This window comes from Lycium ferocissimum, chromosome 8 (genome assembly GCF_029784015.1).
Source record: "Lycium ferocissimum isolate CSIRO_LF1 chromosome 8, AGI_CSIRO_Lferr_CH_V1, whole genome shotgun sequence".
Classification (NCBI taxonomy): domain Eukaryota; kingdom Viridiplantae; phylum Streptophyta; class Magnoliopsida; order Solanales; family Solanaceae; genus Lycium; species Lycium ferocissimum.
The window spans coordinates 12,048,258-12,067,694 of NC_081349.1; the positions used below are offsets into that span (position 1 = coordinate 12,048,258).

Genomic DNA, 19,437 nt, shown 5'->3' on the forward strand with positions numbered 1-19,437 from the left:
CTTATATTAACCTAAGTTTGGTCGGTAACTGTATTTAACGGATTCTAATGGATGCCTAAGATCTTCCCATTAGGATATTTAGAACCCTTACCTAGAATTTATTAGGTTAGTAAGATCTTTAAAATTGGAGTTTATTTTAGGCATTTACTTAGTTAAAATAGGTGTCCTAATTCACCGTTAAAATAATTAGGTGACGACTCCTTAAGTTAAATAATTAGGAATCACCAATATGTTGTACTCCGATTTGACCCGTTTAAATGGGGTATAACAATGATAAGTATTTAAGACTCGATAACTTCTTCTTATTCAATTTTTTGCTTATTTAACTTGTTATTGGGATTGTGGTTCGCCTACTCGGGGGGGAGGGGGGGATAGTGTAGGTGTCATCACGACTCGCGAATTGGGTTGTGACAAGTTGGTATCAGAGCTTCCAGTTTAATTGGTCTAATGAGTACAAGAGCAATGTCCAGTAGAGTCTCGCGAATTGATACGTAGACATCCGTACCCATCTTCGAGAGGCTATAGGACATTTAGGAAATACTTCACTTCTTTCTCTCTTTTCATGCTAGTTCAATCCGATTGGTATCTGGTTCATTCTTTTTGTGCGGGATTGTTCATATTGGTATCTTAACCTTGTTTTTATGTTATCTCACAAATGGTGAGGACGCGATCGACTGCTATTGGAGGCCAAGAGCCTGCACCCGCATCCATACCCATTGCTCGAGCAGCTGTCTGTGGGTAAGGCAGGGGACGTGGTAGGGGAAGAGGTCGTGCGGTACATTCCAGATAGGGACCAAGCACCAGCACCTGCTCAGCACCTTGACAGAGAGTTGACTCCGAAGCTTGAGGACATTCTGGAGAAGGAGATTGGGGCTGTTGAGGCACAACCTGGGGTCGCTGCTACTCCTGATTTTCAGGAGGCCGTGTTTTGAGTGTTGGTGTACTTTGACCGTTTGGCCCAGGCCGGTATGATTCCAGATGGCTAGCAGACTAGAGTGGGCGGTCAGACTCCCGATGCTAGGGTTGCTCCAGGATTATGGACATCGAGGTTATTGCCAGCAGCAGCAGTGGCTCCCCGTATTGATGCTACTCTAGCACCCAATTTTTCTCTACGGCCTATGGATGGGCCAGTGTTGACCAGTGAGGAGCGAAAATTGTTCGAGGGGCTCACCAAGATGTATCCTCCTTGGTTCTATGGTACTCCCGAGGATGTCTTTCGGGCTTACTAATGCCCCCGCAACGTTCATTGATTTGATGAATGGGATCTTCAAGCCTTACTTAGATTGGTTTGTGATCGTGTTTATTGATGACATCCTGGTGTACTCTCAGAGTAAGGAAGATCATGAGAAGCATCTAAGGATCGTGCTTGGCCTATTGAAGGAGAAGAAATTGTATGCCAAGTTTTTCAAATGTGAGTTCTGGCTCGGTTCCGTGGCATTTTTAGAACATGTTGTGTCCAAGGACGGGATTGTGGTTGATCCCAAGAAGATCGAGGCGGTTAGATATTGGGCCAGGCCTACTTTGGTGACTGAGATTCGGAGCTTCGTAGGCCTTGCGAGTTATTATTGCCGATTTGTGAAGGGATTTTCATCTATTGCTTCCCATTTGACTAGGTTGACTCAGAAGAATGTGTCTTTCCAGTGGTCTGATGAGTGTGAGGAGAGATTTTAAAAGCTCAAGGCTTTATTGACTTCAGCCCCAATTTTAGCTTTACCAATGGAGGGAAAAGACTTTACTGTTTATTGTGATGCTTCACGTATTGGCTTGGGTTGTGTGTTGATGCAAGAGGGTAAGGTAATCGCATATGCTTCGAAGCAGTTGAAAGTCCATGAGAAGAACTGCCCCACTCATAACTTAGAGTTGGCAGCGGTGGTCTTTGCTTTGAAAATTTGGAGGCATTACTTGTATGGAGTCCATTGTGAGGTCTTCACAGATCATCGTAGTCTTCAGCATGTGTTTAGTCAGAGGGATCTGAACTCGAGGCAGCGTAGATGGATGGAGTTGCTCAAGGATTATGATATCACTATTCTTTATCATCCGGGAAAAGCTAATGTGGTAGCTGATGCGTTGAGCCGAAAAACAGTGAGTATGGGTAGCTTGGCGCGTTTGATTGTGGGAGAGCGTCCTTTAGCTATGGAGGTTCAGTGTTTGGCTAATAGTATGGTGAGACTCTATATTTCAGAACCTGGTAAGGTTCTAGCTTGTGTGGAGGCGAGGTCGTCTCTTTTGGAGCAAATTAGAGCCCAGCAGTTTGAGGATGCGAAATTGTGTAAGATTCGGGATAAGGTGCTAAGTGGAGAAGCCAAGGAGGCTATTCTTGATGGTGAGGGTGTTTTGAGGATTAAGGGGCGCATTTGCGTTCCTAGAGTTGGTGATTTGATTCCGTTGATCTTGAAAAAGGCTCATAGTTCTAGGTATTCCATTCATCCGGGTGCAACAAAGATGTATCGTGATTTGAGACAAACATACTAGTGGGGTAAGATGAAGAGAGATATTTTGGAGTTTGTTGCGCAGTGTTCGAATTTCCAGCAGGTAAAGTATGAGCACCAGAGACCAAGTGGTGTGCTTCAGAGGATGCCCATTCCCGAGTGGAAGTGGTAGAGGATTGCTATGGATTTCATGGTTGGTCTTCCGAAGACTTTGGGCAAGTTTGATTCGATTTGGGTCATCGTGGATAGGTTGACTAAGTCTGCGCACTTCATTCAGGTTCAGATTACTTATAATGCACAGAAGTTGGCCAGGATTTACATCCGAGAGATGGTGCGATTACATAGAGTGCCCATTTCTATCATTTCAGACAAAGCCACTTAGTTTACTTCCCATTTCTGGAGGACTTTGCAGAAGCAATTGGGGACTCAGTTAGTTCTTAGCACCACGTTCCACCCACAGACATATGGTCAGTCCAAGAGGACTATTCAGGTGCTTGAGGATATGTTGAGAGCTTGTGTTATTGATTTTGGTGGTCATTAGGACCAATTCTTACCCTTGGAAGAGTTCGCGTACAACAATAGCTACCATTCCAGTATTGATATGGCGCCATTCGAGGCTTTTTTATGGTAGGAGGTGTCGTTCTCCAATTGGGTGGTTCGATGCATTTGAGGTGAGACCTTGGGGTACTGACTTGTTGAGAGAGTCCTTGGACAAGGTAAAGTTGATTCAGGAAAAGCTTATTGCGGCTCAAAGTAAGCAAAAGGAGTATGCGGGCTGGAAGGTTCGTGATATGGAGTTCATGGTTGGTGATCGAGTCCTATTGAAGGTTTCGCCCATGAAGGGTGTAATGCGATTTGGGAAGAAGGGCAAGTTGAACCCGAGGTTTATTGGCCCTTTTGAGATTCTTCGTCGTGTTGGCGAGGTGGCTTATGAGTTGGCCTTACCACCAGGTCTAGCAGGTGTTCATCGCGTGTTCCATGTTTCCATGTTGAAGAAGTACCATTCATACTGGTCTTATATCATTCAGTAGGATTCGGTATTATTTGATCAGAATCTGTCCTTCGAGGAAGAGCCCGTAGCAATCTTGGATAGGCAAGTGAGAAAGTTCATGTCCAAGGATATTGCTTCAGTCAAGGTGCAGTCGAAGCACCGTCCGGTTGAGGAGGCCACTTGGGAGACCGAGGTGGATATGCGGAGTAGATATCCTGACTTGTTCGACAGTTCAGGTACCCTTTTCTCCATCTTTTCCCTTGTCGCTCGAGTACGAGCGATTGTTTGATTAGTATCTAATGTAACGACTTGTTTGGTCGTTTAAGCACTTTTGGACTCTTTTTGGCTAAAATACCCTCCCTGTAGTTTTAAAAGGTAAATTTTTTTTTTTAGTTGCGGGAGTTGATGGCACGATGATTTAATTGACGGGTAAATTTGAAAATACTTATTTAATGTGTGTGCATATATTTATTAATTGGAATATTATTTGCACATATATATAAGGCATGAGGTGAGAGTATTTATTTTTTTGGCTAATATGCTAATGGATTGGTTGACTAAAGTGCAACTCTTTGGTTATTAAATGGTAAAAAGAAGTGGGTCGAAATAACCTCACCATCCTTCTCTTTACGTCATTGCTCTTAGGGTGTATTAGGAATAAGTGAACCTATTTTTCTAATACCTAGTGTACGAATCAAAAAGAAAAGCTACATATATTCGGCTAGGTAAGGGAGAATAGTACTTGGGGAAAGAGGCAACTGGAAGCAATTTCTGTGAAAGACAGTTAAGGCAGAATTAGGTATGCTTCATTTATATTTTGGTTAGCATAATAATGACCTGATGATTGAGGAGTAATGATAGAGTAATGATTAACAAATCATTCTGGGCAATATTGATAGAATTATTGTGGTCCATGTTCCCTGTACGTTTGCTTCCATTATTTAGATGTAAAGTCACTGTTTTCGTATTTTTGTTTATGGTGTTTGAAATTGTCTTATGCTTGCTGTGTTTCAATTTCAATTTTTGTATATAATGGATTTATGTCATTGTACTTTAGGTGTATTGGGTCATATGTACAACTTAAAATTCATGGTATTTGAAATGCGGGAAGTTAGATTTTAATCCTAAGTTAAGATTGTGAAGTAATTGAAAGTTTTGAGCCCTAGGCTTAAGAAATGGGAATTTATGATTTGAGAATGGACCGAATTGACTAATTTTCTGAATATACAACTCTTAGGTTACTGATAAAATGATTTTTAAAGAAAATTTCAGTTTTGCCCTTGTGGGCCCGTGGTCACTTTTTAAGGTCGTTTTTGGGTTTCGAATATAAGTATAGTAATATGGGTGTCTTTAGATTCGTATTCTAACGTAGATCGCACATTTGATAGATTTTGATCGCTCAGAGGCTCTACGCAAAGGGAAGGCGTTGGTTTAATTGTTTATGGCAGCCGCTCGGCATTGAGGTAGGTTACGATCTACTTTAGTTAGAGTCTGATTAGAGAATCGTATGTAGTTGTAGAAAGTGACGGGGATAGCATGATAGGCCTTCAGGCATGAAGTGGAGGTGAATTTTAATTAGGTTGGTTATGTCAGCTGTTATGTGGCCTTGTCGCCAAATGTCTTATTTTCTGTGATTATCACCTGTTTGTATCTCCGTCACATACTAGCTCACTCATCACATGAAAAGGAATGGTAATATTGATAATTGAACAGTAGACAGTAATATGACTTGTACTTGTTGATTTTATATTGGTGATATTGTTGAGACTGATATCATGCATGACATGCTTTCCATATTATTGTTGTGATGGTTGGTGAGGTGAGTGATTGAGAGACTCCGAGGTCTTTGCCGGAGATTGAGAGTGACAGTGAGACTCCGAGGTCTTTGCCGGAGATTGAGAGTGTCAGAGAGACTCCAAGGTCTTTACCAGAGATTGAGAGTGCTTGGTAGCCTCCGAGGTTTTTGCCGGAGAACATGAGTGGTACATGGACTTTGCGGGTCCCCCATGGGTCATGGCTTTGAGGCATTGCCCTTAGCATGTGTGTACGAGAGTGGAGTAAGAGAGGTGACTGTTGCATTGCATTGCATTCATGCACTCATATATTTGATGATCATTTGGTGAACTATATCTGTCTTGGTTAATTTCATGATTCCTTTACACTTTACTTGTAAATGATACGTGACCATACCTGTTTGCTCTATGTGCTACTTGTTAGTTTCCACTTCTTCATGGGTTATCTAATTATTGTCGGCCTATTATGCTTACCGGTACTAGTGTTGTAATAATACTACTCTTGCTGCACTTTTTGCTGAGTGCAGAGTACGATCCAGGCTCCAGTTCTACGCTCCGTGGCTGATACGCGAAGGTGACATCTTTTAGTCATTCAGGGTGAGCTACTTGGTTATCCGTGGCCCCTGAAGGACCCTCTTTATTTATTTCTGTTTTTGTATTCGACAGATAATATGTAGCCTTCGGATATTTTCAAACTTGTATTCCGGACTATGTTTAGCGCTCTTGTACCCTTTGACCAGATTTTGGGGATGTCGTGACATTTCTAGTAATGATAAGTATTTAAGACTTGATAACTTCTTCTTATTCCATTTTTAAAACATTTAACTTGTTATTGGGAATGTGGTTCGCCTACTCGGGGGATAGTGTAGGTGCCACCACGACTCGCAAATTAGGTTGTGACAGCCATATTGCACAATATGTCTACTTTGGAGGGGTGGCAGCCTCCCTTTGCTTACCATCGCTATTGTTTAAGGCACATAAAAGCAAATTTTCAAACGAAGTTTGGAAACAGCACACTAAACAAATTGATGTGGGCGGCTGCGATGGAGCATTAACAAAAAAAATGGCTTGTAAGGATAGAGGTGATCACGGCAGTGAGTCCAGAAGCATATAATTGGTTGAAGGTAATCGAAGTTGAAAAATAGACATTACATGCTGATGAAGGCAGGAGATGGGGGATGCTTACAACAAAACGACTCGGAGTCGTTCAATGGTTTGCTAAAATCTGTTGAGGAGCCCGTTCTTTACAATAATGAGAATGACTTTCATGCAAGTTGTGGAGCGGTTTATGACTAGAACAAAGCATGCCAAAGCCATATTAGCAGAGGGTGGGAGATGGATGCCAAAACCTAAAAAAATGATGAAGCATAACAGGAAAAAAATGTGAGTTGCACAAGACCGTCGAGTATAACTATGCTGAACGTGTGTATGAAGTCTTACGAAGGTCAGGGAGGAAACTTACATACCGTTTATGGGGGCACGAGAACGTGTAGTTGTGGTAAGTGGCAAACATACCACATACCGTGTTCTCATGCCGTCAAGTGTTTCGAGGCAATGGGAAAAATGGCATCAAGTTATGTGGCATCGGAATACAGCGTCAAAAGTTACTTTAGAGCATATGCCAGCCACTTCTATCGACTTGGTGATCAAGCTCATTAGCCAAACGAGCCATTTTCAATGGTTGCTAACAAGGAGTATATCCATAAAATTCGTGCTAACGCACGAACTCGGATTCACAATCAAATGGATGTCAATGACGGTATGCACTCTATGCTCGTGTGTAAGGAGTTTGACCATGATAAGCGTTTGTGTAGCCTACGAGGCCGTGGTGGTGCAAGTACGCCTCGTAGTGGGAGAACCTCTCGTAGTGGAAGAGCGTCTTGTATTTGAAGTATTAGTTTAAATATTTGTTATTGTAAAGAATGATGTATTATTTTGTTATTGTAATGAATTATTTTTGAATTATTTTGAACCTCTCGTGTTGGATGAATTATTTTTTAATATAATATTTTTATTTGTACATTCGAAATAAAGTAATGCCTTGACTAATAATAAAACACTTAAATCAAAATCTTATAAAATAAAACACTTAAACCTAAAGATAACAAGATTCAAACAAACAAAACTTACTTCGAGACACTTTACAATCCCTAAAACGACGATCCAAACGTTTAGGCATATTTGATGTAATGAACCGACATTACTGTCCGCAAAAAAAAAAAATATCAAATTCTATATAAAATATTGATATTTCGGAGTTTTGAAACATGGCTAATCTTTGGTCAAAGTATGGAAAAAACGTGAATTTGAGAACTTTAAAATTGTACAAAAAAAAAAAAAAAATAACCTCTATTGCGCACAAATTAGTGCGCAATAGGACTTAACTGTAAAAGTTCAGTTTAGTCCTATTGTGCACTAATTTAGTGCGCAAAGGGTAGTTTGGTTACTTTTTTTTTAATGAGTTATTTTGGTCTCAAATCCCACTTTTTGGGTCATTTAAATTGCGGACTCCTTGAACTAAAGACAATTCTGATGATAGCTACATAAAGAACTGTTCCCACCACACTCTTTTTCAATACAAAATCTCAAGAAGACTATTTCAAGTGTACTAATTTATTTCATGATCATCTGAAGTATAGGGTACACAAAAACCTTGGTTCATTTGACCTAAAATTGTAAACAACCATTCATTTGGCTGAAGAGGGATCAAAAGGTTGTACTTTTCTAAAACCTCTTACATCACCATACCCCCATCAATAGTCAAAACCTGCAAAAAATATCAATTAGACATTAAGATTCTCAGTGACAACAAACATTGCATTCTAACATAAACAAGCTGGTAGTAGATGCTAATATGTTAAAACCTGGCCGGTGATGTAATTTGCCGCTGGATTAATGGCCAAGAATTCCACGAGTCCAGCAACTTCTTCTGGTTGACCATACCTTCCTGGAAACAATTTAAGAACCATAAAAACAAGACCAACTCTTGAGGGGATTAAATAACAGCAAAGAAACTCAAAGTTTATGCAATTATTATGTATAATACAACCCAATCCCAAGCAAGCTGGGACCGATTATATGAATCCTCATTGACCATGTCACTCCATTTAAGCTCATCTTGGTCCAATATTATACAAAATAAAAATAAAAAGTACTAAGTTCTCTATATTTCGATAGGACTAGAAGACTCCTGGAAAACACAAGATCTAAAGTAAATATACTAACATGATTAAAACTTAATCCCAACTAATTGGTATTGCCTATATAAATCTTTTATTTCCATTATGCCCTTTTTTTGGCTAGGTCTGCATGGATTCCAAGAAATTGTAGGTCCTTCAAGACAACTATCTTTCTTGTAACTACTTCGTGTATAAAGTGATTTCAATTTAGAAGATTGATGTCATGGTTCCTTTTATAAATTCTGGAATAAGTTTCCTACCTAGCAGAATTATGAAGAGGCAGAGACATAATGATATGTTGCAAGAGTTAGAAGAATTATGAAGAGGCAAGAGACAAAGATTGTCAGAATTGTTCCATAACAACTTGCTGGTTGATACAGCATTTGATTTGCCATTTGTGTAGAACCATAATATTAATTGTGCGAATGAGCTTTAGCACAGAAAGCCACGTTACTAGGCTAAGCTATCCAACGTTATTAATCCTTAATAGGACTGCATTTCTTTTTCCTCATCAATAATCAAGTCCAACACCATTTATAAAATCCCAAGAACTTTAATTGGATACTAGAAAGGTTGACTTGGAGTTTACCAACTCCTTATATACCATCTCGTCTTCGCTTTGTCAACTGAAGAAGGATTTATGATAACGATAGCAACAACAATTTATCCAGAGATAGTAGCTAAGTATGTGGAGAGAGATCTGACCTAATGGGATTTGCCCCAAAATCTTTTTCTCGATGTCATCCCCTAGCTTAGCAGTCATATCGGATGCGATGAACCCAGGGGCAATAGCATTCACCTGTTAATGTCGGGGACTTACTAGATTAAAACAGAATTAACTAATGTAACCTGAAATTTAGCATGTCTCAACAGCTTACGTTAATATTTCTACTTGCGTATTCTTTGGCCACAGTTTTTGTCAGACCAATAACACCAGCCTTTGCTGCACTATAGTTAGCTTGCCCAAAATTGCCAACAAGGCCAACTACTGATGTTATATTGATTATCTTACCCTGTTCACAATCAGATGAGTAGTTAGTGTTGGAGATCAAATTTTGAAGAACATAAATGGTTTTACAGATGACGCATAAAGGATTTCTCAGTGCCGTTCTTAATTATGTTTGCCAACAGACTGTAAATTCCAATGACAGAATTCTAAATGGAGGTATAGTAATAACTGGAATGAGAAAAATAATTATAAAGCTAAAACAACTTCTTGCTGAAGATGAAGGAGTACACTTACCCCTTTCCCTAAAGGAGGAATGAAGCAAGAATTAAGGGTTTTTTTTTCTTTGGGAAAAGAAAAACTTTAGCAAAGCAAGCATATTTGGCGGAAACTTAGAAGTGTTACAAATCAAATGAATACAAGTACCTTTTTCTTCTTCATCATAATCTTGGCTGCCGCCTAGAGATAGCAAGTTGGTTAGATTCACAATCTAAAATTTGAAACTTACCAAAGTGAATGATCAATAATCAAAAAGGCACCTGTGTACAGAGATATACGCCAGTTAGATTTAGATCAATAACATCTTGCCACTGTTTGGTAGTCATTCTCATTAATAAACCATCTCTGGTAATACCTGAAATCAAATTATCGGAGAGTTTTTAGTCTAATAAGAGCTGCTATACTAACTAAGGGCAGTGTCTTTTCTATTCACCTGCATTATTTATCAAAACATCTACGGTTCCCCATGCATCAACTGCCTGCAGAAATTTGACAAAATCAAAATTAGAACATGGATTTTCCAAACAACAAGCAACACCGGGATATGCTCACAGTTTTTATCATAGCTTCCACGTCTGATTCTTTTGAAACATCTCCACCAAATCTAAGAGCCTGGCCGCCACATGCCTCAATCTGTTGATAGCAAAATAATTAACAATCGTATGTTTCTCTCGTTAAGCCATTAAGAAAGAAAACTCGAAGTTAAGATCAACTGTGAAATCCAGCAAAGACAAAGGTTAACCCCGTACACCCCTGCAATCAATAGACAGGGATAACCACCAGACACCAGTAATCCTAACTATTTTGATCGGTATTGCTATTTAGTACATTCACATCATGAAATATAGTCACTTAGGTGACAGCACTTCACCTCTTTGCAAACCTCTTCAGCCTCCTTTGATGACCTTGCATAATTAACAAGAACCTGCAAGAATGAGTTCATGAAAAACCTTTTCAGAAGCGAATATTAAATGGGTTCACTGGTTATAGTCAAGCATAGGAGAATCTGGAGCAGAGAAAGCATCATAAAAAGATAAACTATATGTCACATATACCAAAACGATGTTATTTCACCTTCCAAACACATTTCTGAAGACACATCAAAGTCTGTTACAAAACATTTTCACTAATTCGTAATACCTATATGAAAATTCTGAAAAACCCAAAAGTAGAAGAACTGCACTTGTTACCAAGTTTCTCGAACAGAAACTTGAACCATTTTCTATTATGTTTGTGTTAGATGATGCAACTGTGCACAATTTGCATTTTAGCATGGACAAAGGAAGATAGTCCTAGCAATGAAGCAGGCTTCACCTCAAATATTTTAGCAGTTACCAACAACAACAACATATCCAGTGTAATCCCACAAGTGGGTTCTGGGGAGGGTGGTGTGAACACAGCCTTACCACCCTCACCCCCACCCACCCCCCAACGGAACCTTCTGAGAGGCTAGAGCTAGGCCATCGGATCAAGTAATGCATATCAAAAAGCATGTAAAGCAAATACAGTAGTGAAGAAACCATAATAAAAACAAAGTAGAAGCGAACAATAGCAACACCACATAATATGATAACCGAGGCAGAGGAACCAACAGGTAATAATAAAATCGAAGAATAAGCTAATAGGAGAGTAATAATAACAATACGGATAAGGACATAAGACAACGCACCTACTGACCTTCTGTCCTAATCCTCGACCTTCATGTCCTCCTATCTAGGGTCATGTCCAGTCTAATCACCTCTTCTCAATACTTCTTCAGCCTACCTCTACCTCTCCTCATACCCACCATAGTCAACTTTTCACACCTCCTCACTGGGGCATCTGCGCATCTCCTCTTCACATGCCCGAACCATCTTAGCCTCGCCTCCCTCATCTTGTCCACCACAGAGGCCACTCCCACCTTAACCCGGATATCTTCGTTCCTAATCCTATCTCTCCTAGAAAAAAACTTATACTATGGCTTATCTGTTCCAGTACTTTTCCCATATGAACCGTTTTAAAAATGATTTAAAGAAGCTTTCCAGAAACAAAGCAATGCTTGGGAAACTGTATACTAACAATATGAATTTAGTAGATCTTACTAAACAAACCAGTTTTAATCTTTTCATCATTTCAGACACTGCTCTTCTGCTTGACTCGACCAGTTACAATCGAATTAATTCAAAGCAAAAGTATGAAGAAGAACGTGAATCCCAATTAGGCCTGATCATGCAACTTTCTTTTAACTTAGATCAAATTTTTTGGTGAAGAATATCTTGTACCTTGCATCCAGCTTTCCCCAGAGCCAATGAAATTGCTTTACCAATACCTCTGGAAGCTCCAGTAACGATAACAACAGGAGCCTCAGTTTTAGGAGTGACTTGAGCCGCTGCTTGTTCAACTGTGACAGCTTGTGCTTTTACAACTGCAAAAAGCATTAGCAATGAATAAAATCTGCATAAAATAGAATTTTCTACTTTTTCTTTTTGGGAGAAGATAAAGTAATTTTATATGTAAACTAGCTTAAAGGATGTGTTATTACAACTGTACAAATATTCAGAAGGAAAGCAGCATAAATATGCCCCTTCTGATCGTGTAGGGCTTCTAACATTTGTAACACTTTCGGCCTCATTTACATGTTCCAATTTACACCATCAGCAAAAGAAAAGTATACAGTTAGATTTTATCTTGATGATAGAGTTAGCACATTCTTCAAAACATCTTTTGTTTCTTTCGATCCACAAAGCCCACCATATACATGTTGGTATATTATTCCACCACCTGAGCTTGCTCTTTCCTCGTAAAGTATAGTTCTCTACTTTTCAACATACTCATTAATTAATAAGAATAATTACTTAAAACGCCTGATCATCCATTACAAGTAAATTGAAACAGAGGCATGACATACACTCCAGTTTAAAAATGCTTGACAAAACCAAAACTTTATACATAACATCTAGTCCAAAATCTCAACTTTCCCCTGAATTCAATACCCAAAAGAAATGCTAGACTGATATAACATCACTTGTTGTTTAATTATCTAAAAACTCAATTATTATCCTTTTTGCTGTGATCCTGCACAGATATACATCACACACACATACTAGCTGACAAATGCTTGAGCAAAAGCAAAACTTTATACATCAGATTGCTAAACTCACATCAGATGTTTCGTGAACGATTTCTTATCTGACTAAAAATCTCAATGTTATATTTCTCTTGATCCTCGCTGTTTGTGTGTGAGAGCAAATCATACAAAGGCAACCAAATGACTATGTGTGTGTGTACTTTGTTTGTCTTTGAGATTATTTATAAACTAAATTCAAAACGGTAAAGTTGTCTCTGTGTGATCTAGGTCACGGGTTCGAGCCGTGGAAGCAACCACTAATGCTTGCATTAGGTTAGATTGTCTACATCACAACCCATTGGGATGCGGCTCTTCCCTGGACCTGCTAACGCAGGATGCTTTGTGCACCGGAGCTGCCCTTTTTTTAATAAATTTTTTAGAAAATCGTGAATGATCACTTCTTATTTGATTACCTAAAAAGCTCAATGTTATCTTTCCCTTGATCATATAAAGGCAACCAAATGACTCTGTGTGTGTGTGTGGCTACTCTGTATGCATCTGAGTACTTATAAATCACATGAAGCAACCAATAAAAACCCAGTATTGAAAAGCTGCTTAACTTAAAAATATTACCAGAGGAAAATGAGTTTTTGCTGTTTGATCTGCATTGCAAGTTTGAGTAGTTTTTGGGGTGCCACAAAAATGATTGCTGGAAATGACAGATTTTGTTGTCACATTTGTCAGCCTTTGTAATTCCCGATGTTTTAAGGGCCATAATAGCCGATCCTGAAGCAGTGGAAGCCATGTATGAAACAAGAAACTGGAAATGCAACAAAGGGTTCTATACTACTTTTGTATATAAAGTGTATATTATGTATACAGATAATAACAATGTGGGTAGTTGTTGTGGGGTGGATGAAGTTTCGATGTTTTCCACACAAAGCTTTGGAAATTCCGAAAGAGAGCTGTCTTTGTGTAATGGCGGGCGATCAATACGAGGTTGTTCTTTTTGGTGGCCAAATGTGATAGTAACTCTAACTTGTAGGACTCACTAGCAAATTTGTAGCATGCAACAAACAAAATCTGATTTATTTTTTTGGGAATAAATGGCATTCGCAAAACAAAATACAGATCTTCACACTGTTAGCTTGAGGTAATTTCATTTTACTTGGATCCTAAGTGCCTATTTAAGATGTAATTAACAAAATCTATCTATATCTCTAGGAGAGGCAAACCAATATTGGAGTGACAAGTGTCATCACCATAAAAATCTAATTTTAAAATATAAAAATAATTGGAAATTCATAAAAAAAAAAACTGTAAAATTAAAAATTGTCAATCCACAAAAACCGAAATTAAAAAAAAAAAAAAAAACGAAAAAGAAAATTGTAGTTGCAAATTACAGTTTTGGAGATGGTTATAACTTGATACACAGAACTCCCAACACCAAGAAATTGACGATGGAAAATTTTCAAAAACAGAAAAGAAGAAGAAGAAGAATCATTCTGTGACAATGGAAACCATCGCTGAAAACTCTAATTAAAAAAATCGGTATGGATCGCAGGTAGATTATTCTGGAGAGGCAACATCGGCTCAGTTGTGTAGATAAGGAAACCTAAACTCTGAATATTATTGGTCTCCTTTCAGGTTTCAATTATATTTTTTTCTCAGGGTATTTGTCAAATTTATGCAAATAGGTTGAGCGTTTGTGTTGTTTTTTTACCTTATGGGGTTTTTCAAATTTACCAGCAGTTTAGTGTATGTGATCTGTTTTTTGTATTCTTCTTTCTACTATTCCTTTGATGATTCCTTTTGTTTCTGCCTTTTGGATTTTTGGGCTTCATTGCTTTTTGTTGATTATTGTTTGTATATGTGGGGTTCTCATTCTTTTTCACTGCACTTCTTGAAATCCCTTCAAATTGTTAAACCTTCTTTTTAGAAACTAATAAGTTTATTGTTTAAGTAGTGATGCTGAAATAAATTCAATTCAAGGGACTTTTCTATGCAAGTGAAAAAAGGTCATGAAAAGATAAAACTAAGTAGTTGGACTTCTGGATCCAAGTGATGGTGATTTCTTTGAAGCTATGGCAATGATGTTCATGCTGGTGACAAACAAATTGAAAAAAATGCTGGTGAAATATCAATGTGTTGCATTTCAACCATTCATAGGTGAGATTTTGATAGCAATAGTTACCATAATTAACAAGGTAAGGAAATTTCATTTGTCTGTAAGATGATTATAAAATAATTTTAATTTTTCACTACCTATAGATATTTTATTCCTGTGGATTGATGCAGATGGGATTCGTTGAAGTAGTGCGTGCTTGTTCAGATTTTCTTTTCAAATTCCTATATTCTATTATTCTAAAATTATACTCGCCCCTTTTTCTGGAATGACGGGGTCAAGATTACAATCTAAAAGTATTATCTAGTGTGTATTGCAACATAAAACACTTACTCTGCAAGATTCACTAGCGGAATTACAGTCTCAAAAGCTATTTTAGGTATTATACTTCTGTCTGTGGGTGCATTTAAGTTTTCTCATGTGCTTGCATTGTTGATATATCAACAAGGTATACTATGATCATACGTAGTGGAGAAGATTGCCGGCTATATCACTATCAAAAAGATATGAATATTCAAAGATGAATTATTGAGATGGAACTCAATGCTCTGGCTGATTTAATTGTTCCTATTCAAAAATATATTGATCTTGAAATTAAATTAGAATTTTAGTTGTAATTAGTTATGTGGACTACTTTAAAATGCCACATATTAAGTAGGCGTTTGGCCATAAGAATTATTCACATTATTCCGAATTTTTTTTTTCACTTTTTTCACTTTTCAGCGTTTGGCCATAAGAATTCTGAATACAACTTGAAGTTGTATTTCGGAATTTCAAAAACTCGAAAAACTTGTTTTTCAAAAAAATTCACTTTTTTCACTTTTTTACAACTACATTTCATCAAAAACTATGGCCAAACACAACTCCAACTCCAACTCTAACTCCAATTCCAAAATTCCAAAAAAAGTGAATTTTTTTTTTGTTTCTATGGACAAACGGAGCCTAAGTTTAGAAGGACTGCAATCTTATGGACTCTTTGACCTTATGTCTAACCTGTTGTGCATTAGTATACATTTCTAGATAAATGAGGCAAAATATTACTATGATGATCGATAAGATACAAATTTAAAAAAAGAGATCAATTTTTTCTCTTCTAACTTCTAAGTGCATTTATTTTTGTTACTTACACAAGAAATTATGTTATGTGCAAGTGCAACAGTAATGATGAATTCCTTAGGAATACGACTTCTTTTTTTTTTTTTTTTTTGATGACATGGGAACCCGCAGCCGCTACCCTTCGGGTGCGCATAGGGTAAAGCCAGCTCCTGTGTAATAGCTCGCAAACCACATAGGAGAGATAACCCGCACTAGGCAACCCGTGCGACGAGCTCAACCCAGAAGGTAAATCCCCTACTGTTGTAGGCAGGAGTTGCGAACCTAAAACCTCCATTATGAAAGGCCCATGCTCAACCAACTGAGCCACCCTTGCGGGTAATACGACTTCTTTTTCTTTATTGATAAAAGATAAATTCTTTAGGACCTGATCAGACGACAATATTTAAGTATAATCGCAAGATGATGAATGATGCCAGTTCAGTTGTTGCACCTGTTGGTAGCACTATTACTACAACACCTTTGCTGGGAAGGAGAAAGAAAAAAACATGTGAGGAAGATCGATTCAAATGAGGTTAGATGCTTTCCCACTTCAAAAGTCCTGTCTATGTTGTCTTTTGTTGTCTGTCTGCTCAATAGTGTTAGTTTATTTCTTTAATTTCTTTTGGCCTAACAATGCTTCTATTGTTACTATGTCAGCGAGGCATACCCTGACCAAACGTAATAAGGAAATGCCTGCTATGTCACTATAAAAAAATATGGATGTTGAAAGGATATGAATTTTTGAGATGGAACATCAAATGACACCAGCTAGTTCAAAACATCATGTGAGGTTGTTAGGATGTTGGAGTATGAAGAAATGGAGAGATGATTACTTACTTAAAGGATTAAGCTTATAATTAACTCTACAAGTTATGTTTATGTTTACGGTATATTGATTTTTATACACATGTTTTTTCACACTTCGTAGTGTCGTGCAAACACACACTGAGAACGTTTGGTTAGTAGACCTTTCAAGCAACACCACTAATAAAATTTAAAATAATAAATAGAAAAAAACAATCCAGTGGTTTGTTTGTTTAATTTATTCCTTATCCCTACAATCCGATTTCTTAATTCTAATTAATTTTAAATCCACCCAAATTAGATTTCATATTGACAGGATTTGAACTTTCAGATCTTAGTAAGTTTATCTTATCTTTTAGGATAAGTTTTGTGCATTTTTCTTACAAAGACCTTTTCTTGGTGTAGTTTTGAAAATAAATGTGTTAAATATAGTCTGATGTGATTATGGTGTGAAGTTGACCTTAAATTTCTTTTAAAAAAATGCGATTGTTACTGAATTTATTTAGCTGTGTTGCTGTGTGTATTCATTTTGTTTTTATATTTTCACTCTGTTTAGCATATTTTTTTGTTTACAGTAGCTCTTCTCGGTGTAGTTCTGAAAGTTGAGTATAGTCTGATGTGATTACGGTGTGAACTTGACCTAAATTCCTTTAAAAAAAATGCGATTTCTACTGAATTTGTTAGCTGTGTTGCTGTGTGAATTTACTTTGTTTATTGCGTATTTTTGTTATGTTTAAATTAGTTGTGTTTGGTGCAGAAAATATTTATTTTTTGGGTATAGTAGCTACTGAATTTAGTCCGTTGTCATTGTGCTAAATTTAGTCCGCTGAATTTACTTAAAACATAATCTAAGTAGCGGAAGTCAAAGTAATGAACGATACAAACCCAACATCTTCACATACACAATGTCATGGAGCATCTACGACTGTCCATCGGTAACGTTGTATTTCCAACTGTTCGAAAACAAGTATGCTTGGTAGTTCTATGGTGCTTCAACTAATTGACAGTTTTGCATTTGTAGCTTGGATAAAGGTGTGGTGCTCTTTATAAAAATAAAAAAAATTAGATATTTTTTTTCATCTAGATGCTCCTACACTTTTTGTATCAAAACTCATGTTGTTTCTTCTGTAGGATTGTATGGCTGAAAGTGAGATGATGTCTTCTTTACAAACTCCATCAAGAAAAGCATATCAGAAAGTGGATCGTTCGTGCTAGAAGATGGTGATGATTGGAATGCAAAACTATCCACCAAGAGAAGCAAATCCGTAGGCAGATCTTCAATGCAAGAACATGATAATGATGAGCTGAATGTGAAACTATTCAGCAATAGGGTTCAGAAAGTGATTAAGAAGGAAAAAAACACGAGTTCTTCACTTATAGGAGACTGTAGTAACTAAATGCACACTTTTATTCCAGTCAGGTGTTTTTCTTTGTTAAACATTTATTTTACAATGTCTATAAGCTATTTTGGATATGAACAAGTTTTATATTATCGTTGTTGCTGTTGGTATTGTGCGCTGTCTTCATAACAATTCCTATTGTCATTATTCTATATAAGGCTTTTCACCCTACATTCATGCAAATTGAGTTATTAGTTTGCCTCCGAAAAATACCAATGTCATCTTTACAAATATTTTAACGCATATGATCTCGAAAGTATGTGCAAAATAATAAATAATAAACCTTCGTGCTACGAAAACAAGAACGAGTCTCTCTATATCAGTTACTAATTTTTAAGCTACTATTTACTGTTTTTTTTAATATGATATAACATATCTTTCGATGAATGTGAAATTGAATGCGTTCTTGAAGGCCAATTCTTAGCAAAATTGAAATACATGTTGAGTTTTGGCGCTGCACTCAATTTCAGCTACTACACCAATTTCTTTTCATGGATTTTCACCCCGCATTCAGGCAAAGTGAGTTATTAATTGCCTCTGAAGCACCCCCAACGCTATCACAAATAAAGAAGAAAACAAATATCACTCTATTTCAATTTGTTTGTCTTACTTTCCTTTTTAGTCCGTTACAAAAAGATTGCAACTCTTTAGTTACAACTTTTCACATGACATGTTTAAGACTATAAGATTAAAGGACATTTTGGTACATGTTACTTGATTTTAGTTTAAGACCACAAGCTTCAAAAAAAATTCTTTAATTTTTTAAATTCCGTATCAAGTTAAAAACAGACAAACAAATTGAAACGGAAGTAGTAATAAAATAGTCAGCTATATATGATATTATTTTAGCTATAGAAAATGAGTGAACGCAACTGTAAAAGACAACATTGATAAGTTCATTACTTTCCAAATCTTAAGTAGTAAATTTTTATTTTAACGCCGAGCATCGCGCGGGTTCTAATACTAGTACAAATAAAAGTAGGAACTTCCTATAAATTTGATTTTATAAAATTTAGGAAAGAGGATAAATATTTTAATTTTATTTCACACAATTAACTACAACAACATACCCTGTATAATCTCACTAGGTGGGGTATTTCACACATTTGACTAAAAAATAAAATAAACAATGTTTTGAACATGTATTTCTTGAATAAGGACATTGTACTGCTTTGCTTCCTGGGAAGTGGTAATAATGCAAAATAACATGAAACTCACTGAGAGGTGTGAGATATTTTAGCAGTTACAAACTTGTGCAATTTAGTACGGCATCAATGACTTTCTTGGTGTTGGGACTATGGTGTTATAGAGTAGCGCTTTAAGAGGGACATTATTGATTTCCCTCTTTTC

At 37.1% G+C, this 19,437-nt stretch overlaps 1 protein-coding gene and 1 long non-coding RNA gene across 2 annotated transcripts; one reads left to right on the forward strand and one right to left on the reverse strand.

The window, feature by feature from the left end:
• Positions 1-7,675: 7,675 nt before the first annotated feature.
• On the reverse strand, positions 7,676-13,613 carry LOC132067250 (3-oxoacyl-[acyl-carrier-protein] reductase 4-like). The gene is made up of 11 exons (XM_059460410.1): positions 13,297-13,613; positions 11,879-12,021; positions 10,489-10,542; positions 10,170-10,250; positions 10,051-10,096; positions 9,878-9,972; positions 9,765-9,797; positions 9,271-9,405; positions 9,098-9,191; positions 8,078-8,160; positions 7,676-7,980 (listed from the first exon to the last, which is right to left on the reverse strand). Exons 1-11 carry the CDS (start codon positions 13,466-13,468, stop codon positions 7,948-7,950), a joined length of 969 nt encoding a protein of 322 aa, XP_059316393.1. The 5' UTR covers positions 13,469-13,613; the 3' UTR covers positions 7,676-7,947.
• A 211-nt stretch (positions 13,614-13,824) lies between these two features.
• LOC132067251 (uncharacterized) lies at positions 13,825-18,174 on the forward strand. The gene is made up of 4 exons (XR_009417101.1): positions 13,825-14,310; positions 14,630-14,832; positions 16,016-16,415; positions 17,819-18,174. It is a non-coding gene; the product is annotated as an uncharacterized LOC132067251 (long non-coding RNA).
• Positions 18,175-19,437: the final 1,263 nt, after the last annotated feature.

What these genes read in the sequence shown, in the direction of transcription:
- LOC132067250 (XM_059460410.1), bottom strand. Translation starts at nt 13,468, where the DNA reads ATGGCTTCCACTGCTTCAGGATCGGCTATTATGGCCCTTAAAACATCG. An exon ending in TGGAAGCTATGATAAAAACT is followed by an intron (nt 10,097 to 10,169) that starts GTGAGCATATCC and finishes AAATTTCTGCAG; the next exon opens with GCAGTTGATGCATGGGGAAC. An exon ending in CAAATTACATCACCGGCCAG is followed by an intron (nt 7,981 to 8,077) that starts GTTTTAACATAT and finishes TATTTTTTGCAG; the next exon opens with GTTTTGACTATTGATGGGGG.